General features: G+C 46.1%; 1 protein-coding gene across 1 annotated transcript; it reads right to left on the bottom strand.

Annotated features, from left to right (window-relative positions):
• Nucleotides 1–1778: 1778 nt before the first annotated feature.
• On the bottom strand, nucleotides 1779–3928 carry Tmsb4x (thymosin beta 4, X-linked). Its single transcript, XM_004635046.2, has 3 exons — nucleotides 3822–3928; nucleotides 2622–2734; nucleotides 1779–2208 (listed from the first exon to the last, which is right to left on the bottom strand). Exons 2-3 carry the CDS (start codon nucleotides 2719–2721, stop codon nucleotides 2174–2176), a joined length of 135 nt encoding a protein of 44 aa, XP_004635103.1. The 5' UTR covers nucleotides 2722–2734; nucleotides 3822–3928; the 3' UTR covers nucleotides 1779–2173.
• Nucleotides 3929–15176: the final 11248 nt, after the last annotated feature.

Below are 15176 nucleotides of genomic sequence, written 5' to 3'. Positions count from 1 at the left end.
TACTGGTTTATAAATACCCTCAACCCTTTTGGGAAAATTCTCTCCTGGGAAGAGCAAAGAATCCCCACCAAATTTGACAACAACAATAACAAAAATGTATCCTCTCCCATCTTCCTGCACAGCAGTTAATTGTACCGGGCAGAAGCTTCTGGATTTCCCAGTCTCTGGCACAAAATTGTGAACAATGCAATCATTACTACATTTCTGATGTTACCCCCCCCCCTTTTTTCCTTTCTATTTTAGCTTTGTGCTGCTAGGACAGAAAGATCTTCCCTCCCATCATTTGATCTCATAATCATCCCTTTCACTTAATGCTCTTTTTAATGCTGAGGAGCACTGGGGTTGGGTGAACTTCTTAAAATCTTTCCTCTTTGCATTGTTTGAAAAACACATACAACAAATACCTCCCTGAGTCTCTAAGCTTTGAGGCTTGTGTATTTTCATTGGGCCTTTACTCTGCCTCAGAGGTAAGAAAAAAAAATCCTACAAAGCTAGGGTCCCTATTTCATCTTGCAATGCCCCCAAATCCTTTTACTCCCGTCTTCCCTCGCATGGCAGCCAGCTTGCTCCTTCGGGTTGCAGCAGCTGTATCAGACCCCTCCCCTTCACCATGCAGATCCTCTTCTAGCTGTTGGCCTACTTGATCTTTGAAACCACAGGTACATGGTTTCCTGTGCATTTCTTAAAAGAAGTGTTGAGCAAAGGAAATCGACCAGTTTGGTAATGATCAACAATTTCGCCTCTCCCTCACCTTCAAAAATGATATTTTCATAAGTCAGTTTTTCTGGGGGAAAAGTATATCTTTTTGGACATTTGCATTATATATTTTAGCTTTCCTAGTGGGTTGACTATTCTAAATAGCATTTTCGCTTAATAAAACTGGCGTTCTTTATTTTTTAAAAATCTGCACCCTTCCTTACAGAAGGGAGGAACCCATTAAGTAGCTTAAAGAACATGAACTTCCCCCTTAAAATTAACACTATATTTCCTTCTCTTCCTACATGTTGTGGCCTGGCTTTGCTTTCTTCCACCTGTTTAGGACTTGAGGAAAAAAAATGAGACCTCAGTAAGCAATTAATGGCTACCAGACTTAAAACATTTCACGCTTATTGTGCTTGTGTCCTTCCTACCCAAACATTTGTTATCCAAATTAAAGAGAATTCAGTGACTTACAAATCACTTGTTAATTGTCAGTGCATGTACTGTTTTGTAAAACCATTTTAAATCTAGAATTCTAATGGGAAACCAGCCATTCAACAAGGAAGCTTAAGTCTTGAATTCCTTTTGGAAGGGGCTACTAAAATGTCACTGCTTGACTTGACTAGGAAATCCTATGCAAAATTCCTAACTGGTTAAACAATGAAGTTCATTCTGATACCCCAGATAAGATGTGCTGTGAATATTCTCCTTCAGTCTTGCATATGTGTGCTACATTGTGTTGGCTACCAAAACCTGCATGCAATCTTTCCCTTAGTCTCCCAAGTAACAGGGACCACTATGACCACAGTACCTAGCTTGGCCAATCTATTTTTATTGAAGTTTATATAACTCATAGTAGGAATTGAACCAGCCTAAACAAATGATCTCCCAATTATTTAGTAAATTATAAATGAGGTATTTTGGGTACCTGGGAGAAGCCCATTTTTATGCCCACGGGGACTTTACCAAATCACCACAGATGTTTGTCACTCCTCAGTCCCAAGAGGCGGTCCCTTCCCAAAGATTTCACCCTTCATTAAACCACTCCTTCCCGGACACCAAGCAATCACACCGGCCACGTTTTAAAACTTTTTATTTGCATATTAAAAAAATTGTGCATTCCAATAATTAAAATCATTTGAACAAAAAAAAATGGCACTCTGATTAAACTGCATTTTACAGCCTGCAGGACACCTTGGACCAGCTTGAATTTCACTCTAGATTTCACCATCCTCCCACCCAGCTTCTTCCTCCACCAACATGCAAGCTCTTCTCCTTCCCTGCCAGCCACACAGGCCGATGGGGGAGGCAGGCGAGGCCTTCGTTGTCAGTAGTTCGAATGTGAAAGGGGCAGCACAGTCATTTAAACTTGATCCAACCTCTTTGCATCTTACAAAGTTAAACAGCTAAAAGAAGTAAAATAAGAAGGCAATGCTTGTGGAATGTACAGTGCATATCGGCGACGCACGCCTCATTAGGATTCGCCTGCTTGCTTCTCTTGTTCAATTGCTGTGACCGGAAAAAGACATAAAAAAAAAAAGAAAAAAGAAAAACGATGGAGAAGACTAAGAGGATCCATAATTGCTTATAATGATTACAATGCTTTCATTTAAAACCACTTTACATGCCTAAAAATTCTGCATACATGCAATTGTAATCAAACATAATTTATATTAACTGTTAAGTCAAAGTACATTTTAATGCATAAATGTACTTGTATATTACTATGATATATTAAGTATTCCATCATTAAATCACTAAGGCCCTGTGTTTGCTGGCTGCACAACTATTTTAATTAACCTTTCTAAACCACATTCATCATGATCAAACTGTCTACTCCTCCCCCCCCCCCCGCCCCTCCCATCCTCCCACCCGCCGCGCCCGCCTAGATTTTTCTGAAGATGTTGGGGGTCGGAGCTTACTTTCTTTCGAAGGCAGAGGATTTTTCTCTTGCGTTTCTGTCTTCTTCAATTTCGACTTATCGAATTTCTCGATCTCAGCCATATCGGGTTTGTCAGACATGGTCGCGAGGAAGCTGCAGGTACAAAGCCAAGAGCGAGGCTGAGAAGGCGCCACCCACACCCTGGCCTCTCCCCGCTCAGAAATGCGTCTCCCCTCCAAATCCTAGCCTGAAACCCCACCTCCCTTCCTCTCCGGTTCAGGGCTCAAGAGCTTCCTCTTTCTACAGGAGAAAAATAAAATAGAACTCCCTTAATATTTCCAAACATGGGGGACCAAAGGGCGAGGAAGGCTGAAGGCCAAAATCTCCGAACAGTGAAATTGACCACTGCAGGTTAATTGTAGCGTTTAAAATATTGCAATCTGGCTAGAGCGCGTACAGAGTAACAAAGCCACGTCCTAGTGGATGCGGGGGTGGGGGGCCTTCAAAAATCAAATAAAAATTGGAGCCAAGGTCACAAGACGGGTTTTCCTTTTCTAGATAGGACCTCTCCCCTCAAAGCCTGCAGGCCTGATCCCGCCTCCCCCCGCCCCCTGGCCGCTCACAAAGGCGGCAGCTGTAACCCATGCCTCTGACCACCGCCCTGGCCGCTTCCTCCCTCTCCAGCGAGCTCAACAATGCCGCCAGGGCACGAAGCCGCCTCCCTATGCCCCATAAATCTATCCCGATCTGCACATAAGGGCAACCCTGCAGCGTTGGCGCACATTCCTCTGCACGTAGGACTTTGGGTCTCGCCATCCAGCCTGGCCTCCTTAAATCTGGCTAGATACAGCCTTCTAAGCCATGCATCCCTACGAAGCTTGAGAGCGGTGGAGGCTCCAAGCTCCGGGGAATGTGCGTTAGAACAAAGGATCTCTCGTTTCTGATTAATCACGCCTTGGAGGGCAATAGAGAAACCCTTGGGGGAAAACTACGTCCAAAATGTCCCCCTGAGGCCGCATGGCAAAATGCCAGTTTTCGTGGGTCTAAAAATTTAGTTCTCGGTCCCCAATACCCAGCATCTGGAGGGGTTTAAGCATCCTAGAGCTTTCCCCAGTGACCTTTCCAGGCAGGACCACTTAGGATCGGTTTTGGGGATTCCTGAACAGGGATGCGGGTGCTGAAGGGAGCGAGCACACGAGCCTGGCATTAGGGAATGGGAGAAGGGGGCCCTGGGGCTCACCGAGGCGAGGTGCACGAGGAAGCGAAGTCCGATGTGCTCAGTGGCGAACGCGGAGTGTCGGGCGGGGCGCGGCAGGCACCGCTATATGCGCGCTCCTATGTAAATGAGATGATGTCACCCGCGGGCCCGCTTAACTCCTTCTTGCCGCATCTGCCGAAGGCGTCGGGAGCCAGCGGGCGTTGGGGGAGCCCCCTCCCCCATCAGTGCGCCTTAACCACAAGGACGGCGGAAAAATAAAATGAGCAAAAGCCCATCCCCCAACACTTCCTTCACACTCGTTTTCCCTTTTTATGTATATTCTCTTATATTGGATGTTTGCAAGAGCAGCCTAAACCTGCTCGTTGCAGATCAATGTGTGATATCTGAGGGCCTGGGTGGCTCTTAGTGGGACATTCTTCTACTGCCAATCTGGCTTTGTCTGATGCCGACATCCTCAAGCTAGGGTGAGGTGTGCCTCACACAAGGGCCTCACCCACTGCCAGGGGTACAAGTCCAGTGACTCAGCTTGGGGACCACAGCATTCGCCCCACCCGGCCCTCTTTGTCTTCCAGTTTGAGCTCCCCTTGACTTGGGTGGGGGGTAAAGCATCCTTAAGGGACTTGAAAAAAGAAATTTCATCCCCTTACCGTCCACATTTTTCATTGCTCTAGGATTTTTTGGAACCCAAGTCAAATAACTATAAAATCTGCTGGGTGGAAGGTAATTTGGAGTTTATAGAGTACAGTGCCTCCCCCTTAAAAACGTATGTCAAGTTCAAGCCCTGGTATTGACTTGCTGCCTGACAATGAGGAAGTTCTTTACTTTTCTCTTCCTTATTTTCATAAATTATAAAAGTGATCACAGAGGAGGCCCGTGTTGATTTCCAAAGACTACAAACCCATTCTCTCTAATGTCTTCAAATCATGCTGAGAAACTGAACTGTACGTTTGGAAGAGAACGCTTCCATTCAGCTCAAAGACGTTTCTGAAGTGCAGCTGGAAATAGGGAAGATCTCCGCAGAGAGCAGCAGTTTGCAAAATGGCACCTCCTCTGAGCACCAGACACCCACTTGGTGCTGTGAATGAGTTGCCAATGCCATGCCCGCGCCTGCAAATGGCATGTGAAAGGCAAGGGATCCGCTGGTTAGAAAGGGCCTCCTTGTGATGATTTCAGAGATGCAAAGCAGTGTGCACAGATTCCTTCTCCTTTCCTCTGTCCTGGGGAAATGGTTTTCAGAAAGCCTTTGCTAATCATTTTTATTGCAAAAGCTTTTGTCTAGCTGGGATCAGAGTCAACTGTTACAGAGACCCTTTGGTGCCCCCTGGGAACAGCAAGAACTCCCCCATTTCTCCATCTGCTTGACTTCCCTTTTCCTGGGGAGGAGAAGGGTGGGGGGGGACAGAGGCAGGTGACCCTCTGGTTCCTCAGTTCATGCTGTGTAAGGCGCTGCTTCCCCTCCCCTCCAAGGGGCCCTGGTCCTGTTGGTGCAGGTGCTGGATGTCACCTTCTGGCAACAGCCCAGCCCTAGGTGGATTGGTCTGGGAGTCCATTGACGGCAGAAACACAGAGAGGATCTTGCAGGGTGCCATTTGGCCTGTTCTGCTGGCTGTTGCAGTGTCTCTGACATCATTGCTGTGGGTTCTGCGACTCCATTTCCCCTCACACAGCTGCTGTCAAAATCCTTTCTTTCCTCCCGGATGGCTGATGACAAGAGGAATGTGGCTGCACGCCTCTTGCTGCTTCTCCAGCCCTCACAGCAGCCGCAGCACCCACGGAGCCAGAAGAGTGCAAACTGGTACACATCTAGAGACATTTTCTCCAGCGAACTGTCCTTTGAGGGTAGACAGGGATTGGAAGAGGGAGGTGAGCAGCGAGAGGGGAAGCCAGGCTGGCGGTTGGTCACTAAAGGCCAGGAGCCCACTGGCCCTGGGCTTGGCTTCCTGCTGGGGGATTCAGCAGCTCAGAGAAAGGGTGAGGCAGTTAAGAGCAACCCAGGAGCCAGGTGTCCTGGTGCAGGCGGGGAACCTCAGCAGTCTAGGAGGCTGAGGCAGGGCTGCAGAGTGCTGGGGGCTTAGCTCCGTGCAAAGGGCCTGGGCTCCAGACTCAGTATTATAATAAGAAAAAAGATGCGAACAAAAAGAACAGTATGAAAAGTTCTGTGACTCTGGTCATCCTTATTAATCTTTTTGTGCCTGAGTTTTCTCATCTGTCAAATGGGCCAACTTTAATAAGTCACTGCACAGAGTTATGTGAGGTTTACATATTGGGACAGTACATGGCAATTAGTAACCCTTTGTACTTTTATGAATATTATTTAGAATGAAAGTCAAGAGGACAATGAAATAAATGTTTTTGTGTTTAAAAATCATTGAAATTTTAGGGGCTGGTGAGATGGCTCAGTGGTCTAAAGCACCTACTTAGAACAAGCTTAGCAAAGCACAGGGACCGCGGTTCAATTCCCCAGCCCCGCCCCCTGGTGGGCTGAGCTGGCCACACACACACACACACACACACACACACAATGAATAAATAAATAAATAAATAAAATAAAAATCATTGAAATTTTAGATGTTCTGATATCATTTCTGTTATAAAAAGAAATTTATCTATTTTGCTGTGTGATTTTTATATAATTTCAATAGATTATATAGTGTTAAAATTATTACACAGAGACATGACCAATAAAAATGAAATCTTTTATTTGTTGTACAACAAATTAAAAATTATCTGATCTCTGATCTCCCCTCACCCCCAGACATAGTGGCGCATGTCTATACTCGCAGTACTTGGGAGGCCAAGGCCAGAGGATTTCTGTGTGTTCGAGGCCAGCCTAGGCTCCACAGTGAGTTCAAGACCAGTCTGAACTGCATAGCGAGACCCTGTCTCAGAAAAGCAAAAACCAAACCAAAACAAAAGCACATTACTCCTCTTCAGCTGATGGCTTCTAGGATCAGGAAGTGGAATAGGAGTTTTATATTCCATGTTCTTTCCTGCCCACTGCTTTTCTTGAGCAGACACTTGCAGATGTGGCTTACAGATGTGGGGACATCTAGGGTTAGCGGGTGGCCACTATGTACTCACTAGGCTAAGGAACACCTTCTTTCCCTTGGTCTGTGCCTAGGAGCAAGCAGAAAGAATGTAGGGGGCAGGCGACTTTGTTGGCACAATGCCTGGTCACCAAGCAGTTGTTACCCAGAATTCGATTGACTCTCTTAAGTGAAGAAGGTCCTGAAACCCAGTACCCATCACCTTGCTTCCTACTCCGTGCAGTTCGGTCTACTTAGTGTCAATATAGTTCCAGATGCCAGGGCTAATTCCTGCCTCTGGGGAGCCAGATTTTATGAGTAAGTTAGCGTGTGCTGGGCATAGCCACCAATTTAAAAGACAGACCTGCTATCATGGCTTACAAAAGGTGCCTGGTCACTCCAGTGGTGCTTTCTGCCCTGAGGGCCCTTCAGTGACAGATGAGCCAATTGCCCACGTGACAACTGCCTTCCCTTCCTCAGCTTTCTGGGAAAAATGTGCCAACAGAGCCTGGGTGGAAAGGTGGCCCCACCACCCAGCTTGTGCCCCATAGAGCTAAGAAGAACACAGGAAGACAGGGGAACACTTTCATTTTGCTTTCCAGTTGTTGGGGAGCAGACACCACAGGCAGAGTTCATGAATAAGAGTTCTATTCTTTTGAAGCTATTTAATGTCATGCAGAGCATTGATGAGAGGACAGGAGGAGGAAGGGGAGGAGGAACAGAGGCACAGAGACAACAGGGAGGCCCCCCACTCCGCTTTCTTTAGCCCTGGTCCCTTTGTCTGGCCTCAGGGCCTCCTGCTGTTTGTCCCACCTGCCTGTACCCTGAGCCCCCTGGGAGCCACATGATCTCCATCTGTTCACCAGGCTCTCCCTTACAAATCAGAGCTGGAGTCTAAACCCTATACTTAAAGACAGCCTTAACTAGTCTCCCTGATGGCAGGGACAGAAAAGGAGAAAGGAGAATGACATTTAGTGCACTTGCTAGTCTTGTACCCTCTGTTAAGCCCTTTGTACATTATCTGATAAGTTCTTATCCTGGATAGTGGATGCAGAGCCCCCGGATTTACTGTCAAAGAAACCAGGACTGGGAGAATATAACCAACTTGGCGTAGATCAAATCCCTGTCTGTGTGCATGGCCCACCGCTGCCCTCCGCCCCCGGGGTCCCCACCCACAACTCCTCCTTGTGCCCCATGCAGTGGGCATAGGGCCTCCGCAATCATCTAGGCAACATGAGCAGGAGGAATGGAGGACATCAGAGTAGCAAGGGGATCCCCTGAGAGCACGCTGGCGGAGGAGCAGCGCAATCCCTGTGTGGTTGCTCAGATCCAGATCGCTAGCGCCAGCTTCCTGTGTGGCTCCAGTTCGCCTCTGCAACATCCCCTCCAAGTGGTCACTTGGCCTCTACGCAACCGGACGAGCAGTTTCCAAGGCAAGGAATCTCTGAGTCACACTGGGGGCAATGAGCAGGTGAGAGGCAGGGGCTTGCAGGCGATGGGGGAAGTGACAGCCAGCATGTTTGGAGTGGACACTGGGAACTTTTTCTGCGCAGCTCCCCAAGCCTCACACAGCCTGGGACAGAGACAACCTAAGTTGCTCATTTCACACAGGAGCGTTCTGGAGATGTTAAGTTACTTAGCCAAGAGCACACAGGGAAAGCCAGTGGTAGGCTGGTGGGCTTCGAAGCTGCCTCCTTCATATGCTACATTTTCCTGAACTCTTAGGGTCTTTAGATTTATTCTGTAGGTTAGATAAGGATAAAATTATAGCCTATGTCCATAAGCCATCAATTAACATCAAAGCTTTAAACTAAGGCAGGAGTATAGATCGGTGGTAGAGTGGATGCTTAGAATGTGTACTGTGTGAGGCCCTGAGTTCGCTTTCCAGAACCAAAAACAATACTGGAAAGTAGGCACAAGGTCAGACTGCACCTGCAAATCCCAGCACCGTAGTAGCCTGAGTCAGGAGGATTGCAAGTTGTAGCCCAGCCTGGGCAACTTAGCAACTTATCACAACCTGTCTCAAAGTGTTTGGAAATAAATTTAAATAGGCAAGGAATGTGGCTTAGTGTAAATGCTAGATTCATTCTCTAGCAACACACACACACACACACACACACACACACACACACACCCCTGTAATAACTTATCATATATGTTTGCATGTCTCAATTGTCAAAGTATTTCATTACAGCAATTCAATCTGGTCTTTTTACCTCCTGTGTAACTAATGCATTTGCAGTAAAGGGACTTTTATATCCTGAACACTGCAAGTTTCTTTTAGCTTTTTCATACTTCATTATTTTCCCAGCAATCATTCACATTTCTACAATAGTTAAAAAGTCATAGGCTAAATAATGTACTGAAAGGAAAGCATTAAATACTCATAATAGCTTTCTGTACTAAAATTTTACGTTCCTATTCCACTGTGAAGCAGGCTTATCATTAGCACGTGACAAATATTCATATATTTTATGTGCATCTGTGGATGTCATGGCTTTTTTATGAAATATAATGCCCAGATCATCATCAGCAGGTGGGTGATGGTTTCATGTCAAAGAAAGTGAAACACAGGCAGTAGACAGCTTTCCCCTCAAATGTGAAAGGAAAGCCTAGGTGGCTCACGGTCAGTCTTATTGGTTGATCTTGACCATGGGGTGCCTCCAGGACCCATGTGTGCTTGCAGTGGGCTCCATGCTCAGAAAGGCCTGATGTTTGACTTAGTGCTCTGCAGCTGCCATCTTGAAATTCCTCACAAGGGTGGAATGAGCAAGGAATCCACCTGGTCCTTTTGCAGTTATGAAGTTATGAAGCCAATCTGAGCCTCTTGGGTTCTAATTTACTGTATGTCCCCAGTGCTAATGGCTTTTCCCAGACCCAGAGTGGGTCTGTCTACTCATATGCCTTTTCTCCCAATCATGGTTACCATGCCATTCTTCATTTCATTGAGAAAGTGCTGGAAATTTTCCAAAGAACTTTTTAGTAGGAAAATGGAGGAAAACATACTTTAAAGTACAAAATTAAATTGGTTTCTTAATATCCCTATGGCCTAAACAAACACCTACTTGGCTGGCACAGCTTTAGAGGTTACACCATCCTGGTTCCCTTGCCTACCCCCATCTCTGCTGAGGAATCTTGGACCAATGATCTCCAATCAGGCCAATGGCACCAATGGCAATGCTGGTGGAGTTCTTTGAGTTCTCCAACCCTCCCTCTGTTTTCTCTCCAGTTGAGGCTCAACTTTGTTGACATGAGGCTGAGCTACACTGCATAGCGCGCGCGCACACACACACACACACACACACACACACACACACATAGATCACTCCCAAGAAATCTATCTTTTGACCTTTGAGAGAAAGGAACCTCCTTATGTGACCTCCAGTGGTTCCTTTTTGGAGTTTATGACTTTGCAGTTGGACGGCCAGACCTCTTGGAAGTTGTCTGGCTCTTCATCATCAATGTCTTCCTGGTGCTGGAGGATCAGGATGGTGATCTAACAGTGTGTGTTGGGCATTGGTTCTCTTGCTTCATGTTTCATGAAACTTCTGTCTGAGTCTAGTTGCTCACGGAACTGGTGTCCTAGGGTGGTTGCCACCTCTTCCTGGGGCCTGTGTGAGGAGCATACACTGGCTGTCTTTCTCTTCCTTTCTACCAAGTGTTTTTCTTCTGCCCAAGAGTGGCCTGCAGCTCCCAAATGTACTCACTTGTCAGAACAGATAGGCAGGCAACAAGGCCTATAAAGGAGGAGGACTTGTCAGCCTCTGCACACATGTCCCAATTCTTCCTGATGCCTCCACTCCTGGAAGCCCTCCCAGGGGAAAAATCCCACCCCACGTCACCACTTTACAATTCCTACCAATGCAGGAAGTAGACATGTCATCTTCCCACCCAAAGGCCAGGCACAGGGCAAATGAAAGCACAAGGACCTCTTCAGTACCAGAATCGTACCACACATTTCGTACCGCGCAGTTAGAGCCAAGGCTCCATGATCTGAGTTGGTAAAGATGACAGGAACAATTGAAATCAGTGGACACTAAGTCTCAAATCTCACTTCAGCTAATGTAGTCTGCTAAAGGTTTAAAGTGAAGAGGAACCTTCAAATGTGAAACACTTCTTTACCAAATGACCCAGCAAATTCACTCTATCTAAAGCAACTGAAGGCAGATATATAAGCAAATACTTTTACACTCATTCCTAGCAGCACTAGACACAGTAACCAAAAAGTAGAAAAGGGCACAAATGTCTGCCAGTGGACAAATGGACAAAAAGTCATTCTACCCATGCAATGGAGTGGCATTCAGCCCTAAGAAGGAGCGCTGCACCATGCTATGGTGAAGAAGAACCTTGAAAACATTTTGTGACATTAAAGTTGCAAAGTATCACCTATTATAGATTATTATTTGTAGGAAACACCCAAAATAGATAAATTCATAGAACACAAAATAGATTCTTGGTAACCAGGGGCTAGGAGAGAGGGGATTGCAGAGTGATTACACACTGAGTGAAGAGTTTGCTTTTGGGGCAATGAAAAGGTTTTTGAACTCCATAGGGGCAGTGGTTGTACAATGCTGTACTAAATGGTGCTGAGTGTCCACTTTAAAATGGCTCTTTTTACGTATGTGAATTTTAATCTCAATAGAAATGCACATGAAAGAAAGGAAGGAAGGAAAGAAGGAAGGAAGGAAGGAAGGAAGGAAGGAAGGAAAGAGAGAGGAAGAAAAGAGAAAGGAAGGAAGGAAGAAAAACCATAGTCCCACTTCCTCATACTATGCAGGACTATGGGGGCATAGGAGGTGATTTACGAGTGGGGTAAGATTTAGGGGTTCTTAACTCCTTTTGCACCATGGTCCCCTTTGGTAGTTTGATGAAGCCAATAGGTGCTTTCTAAGAATTATGTAAATGCATACAATTAAAAATGTAAGACCACAAAAGGAAGCAATTACGTTTCCACAGTTACCAAAAGCATTCAAAACATTGTGATACAGTACTAGATGGGCCTCTTTGTGCATAAATAACACACTCAAGTAGTTGGTCTCCTGTCTACTCCAAACTCAGCATAGCAATGAATGTTTGCCGACCTGCAAAACGTTAAGGGACAGGGAATTCGGTGCCAGCCATGACTTATGTGAATACAGGAGTGACAAATTCTGCAATGGTTCTTCATATGCTCACTGGAAAGAGAAGTTGATGTACATTCAGCAGCTCAGGAAAATAAGATGACGTTTTTTTCCTGGTTTCCTGGATCCTCTCCAAAGGTCACTTGGGTGTCTGTGGACCCCGAGACTAAGAAGGAGACCCTTAGTTGGTTGTGGTGGTGTTGAGCTGGATCCCCAGTCCAATGACTCATTTGGGTAGCCAGAATACCTTCTTTGATTTAGTGCACTAAAGAACTTGGTGGGCTTTTGTTCCTGGTTCCTGGCAGGGGTAGCTTATAAAGCCTCAGGCGGGAGGTGTCACTGTTACTTGTGATGGCCCCTGGAACCATGCTGGGTTACTTATAATAATGAGGTATGGAACTGGTGGTTGGGTCATGGTAATGGGTCATGGCAGGATGGGACACTGGCCTTGGCAGAAGGAGTCAGAGTGTAAGTGCAGTTGGGATTTTCTGCCATATGGCACCAACCCCACCTCTGGGAAGGGAAGGGTAGTTCGATGTTGAGTTCAACCACCCAACCGGTGACTATTTTCAGCTACTTCTGCACCTGGAGACCTCGATGAGAACTCAGAACAGCCAAGCTAAGTTGCATTTCCTTGTGTGACAATACTCCGTGAACACTGTCGCACTGTGATTCTGAGATCTCCCATCCTCAGGATGACGGAAGCGTTGTACTCAGAGCACTCAGAGCCCTTCAGGACTTTATACTGTGTGGTTCTTCTTGCGGGATTGGGGGGGGGTTTGTATCATTTTTGCAGTAATAAAGTGGTACCTGTGAGCACTGCACTTTTTAGCATTCTAGGACGGACGTCAGAACCCTTCAACTTTGAGCCAGTTGATCAAAACAAGGAGTGTCCCTGGGGACCCCTTGAATTTGATACCAGCCCCTAAAATGAAGGAAGTCTTCTAGCAGATCCTGTCACTAACATGTGAGGAAATTTACAGAATGAAAACATGCAGAACAAAACCTCATATCCCCAATTATTAAGCCAGGGCAAAGGGTATTGTCTAATACAATTCCCTGTCAAAATCGCTGTCTGTTTGTCTCTATCTCTCTTTTAGCTTTTTCATCTTGAGCTGGAACCTTGCTATGTTACTAAATTGTCCAGGTTGAGTTTGAATTTACAGTCCTCTGCCTCAGCCTCCCACAGTGCTGGGATCATGCGCATGCACACAAGCCCCGCTTGTCTAAACCTCATAAGGTAGGTGTGTCTAACCATGTCTGCAGGCCACAGCCTGGACAGCTAGCAGTGGGGCCCACAAGATCATAAACTTGGAACACAATTATGTGACTTCTAGTGAACATTTCACTACTCGGTTGTTTGGAGTTGGAGCTCAGGCTGTGTAGGTGACAACAGAACGCAGTGTTGGGAGCACAGTGTAGGGCTAGCTCGACCTTCTGTACCTTGCACAGTCAGTCCAATCGCAAGCTTAGTGCACATCACACATGCCTGTGTGACTTGGTGGGTAACACGCAGTTTTTATCAGTAGTCTTCTCACCTACTATGTATGTGTGTGTGTGTGTGAAGACAGTTCTTTATTGTTTTTAAAAAGACATTAAGTTTTTAACTGAATTATTAAACTTGAACTTGTTATTTAATTTGAATGTTACAATAAAAATGTTTTAAGGGCCAGTGAGATAGCTCAGGGGACTAAGCACCTCTTTAGGCAAGTGCTGTGACCAGGGTTCCTTCCCTGGCACCACATGCTGTGCTGGCCCCTCCCCCCGGTGCTCTGAGCCCACCACTGAGACCCAGTGTGGTGGTGCACATTTGTAATCCCAGTACTGGGGAGGCTGCAAACAGGAGGATCAATAGGAGCTCAAGCTGTGTAATGAGACTCTGTAACAAAGACATAAAAATATTGTTTTTAGAAGTAAGTTGGGTTACATAGACAAACTATATCATAGATTTTATATCAGCCCATGCCAAGCCATTGTTTGTTGTTGTTGTTTTTCTATAAAGATGGAATCCGGGGCCTTTGTACTGAGCTTTATCTCCAGCCCTTTTTATTTTCTATTTTGAGACAAGGACTTGCTAAATTGCCCATGCTGGTCTTGAACTTGGAATTCTCCTGCCTCAGCTTCCCAGTGTGATGGGATTAGAGGCAAGCACCTTTTTGACCTGAGCTGTCAATTTGACCAGATTAAGGGTCCTGGAGAAGTGATTGTATTGCGGGAAGGCTCATGAGTGCACTCATCCGCTGGTGCTCACAGCAGGAGGTGAAGTTAGCAGGTGGAGCCAGGTGCAAACAGGTTGCTGTATGCCTTTGGAGCTATACGTCTTGCTAGTGCCCTTTCCTGGTGCTCTGCTACCTAATTCCACAAAGTGAGCAGCTTTGCTCCCCCATGGCCTTCCTCCATGATGCTCCTGCCTTGGTGCTGCTGGCCATGGACTGAATCCTCTGGAACCATGAGCCAAATGAGAGTTCTTCTTTAAGGCATAGGTACCACATGTGTGGACCCAATTGTGGGAAAGCTGAACAGTACACTGCCAAGCAAAGCCTCATCACTCAGTGTGCTCCTGGCAAGCCCAAAGCAGGATACCCATGCTCCTTACCATGACCTTGGTCTTGCCTTTTCCTGTGAGTCACACAACCATTTGTTGTTTGTAATCTGAAAGATCCCAGGACCTGCTTTAGGTCCACAAGGGACCACTCTAGCTTCTGAGTTGAGACTAGACTGTAAGTACAAGTACCTTCGGGTGGAGCAGGACCCAGATAGGACAGTGGAATGGTCAGCAGTGGCAGAGCCTGGGTGGAATTTCTCAGGTAGAGCTACCAGGATTTGATGAAATCTGGAAGGGAGAGTGAGAAGTCCAGACTGACATCAAGGGTTTTGGTCTGAGTGAGCAGAAGGATGGTGTCTGTGTCCACCACAGTGGAAAAGGCTTTGGGAAGCTCAGGTTTCGGGGTGAAAGACGTAGATCTTAGACAAGACATCAAACATTTGAGCCCTAGTGCAGCACAAGTCCACGAGTGTTCTAATGAAAATTTTTCTGTCTTCCTTCTTCCCATTCTTATTTTTAGCTACTGGAGATTAACCCCAGGGGCTTCACACTGAGTTACATCCTTTGTCCTTTTTAAAAAACATTTTTTAAAAAATTAGATTATATTTTAACAATAGGATAAAGAATTCTATGCTTCTCATGTTTGCACATAAATCCAAAAATCTCACCATATACAACCTTGAAG

Source organism: Octodon degus, unplaced genomic scaffold (assembly GCF_000260255.1).
Source record: "Octodon degus isolate 3935 unplaced genomic scaffold, OctDeg1.0 scaffold00069, whole genome shotgun sequence".
NCBI classification, from domain to species: Eukaryota; Metazoa; Chordata; class Mammalia; order Rodentia; family Octodontidae; genus Octodon; species Octodon degus.
Note: the sequence above shows the minus strand (reverse complement) of the source record. Positions and strands in the feature narration are given on the sequence as shown.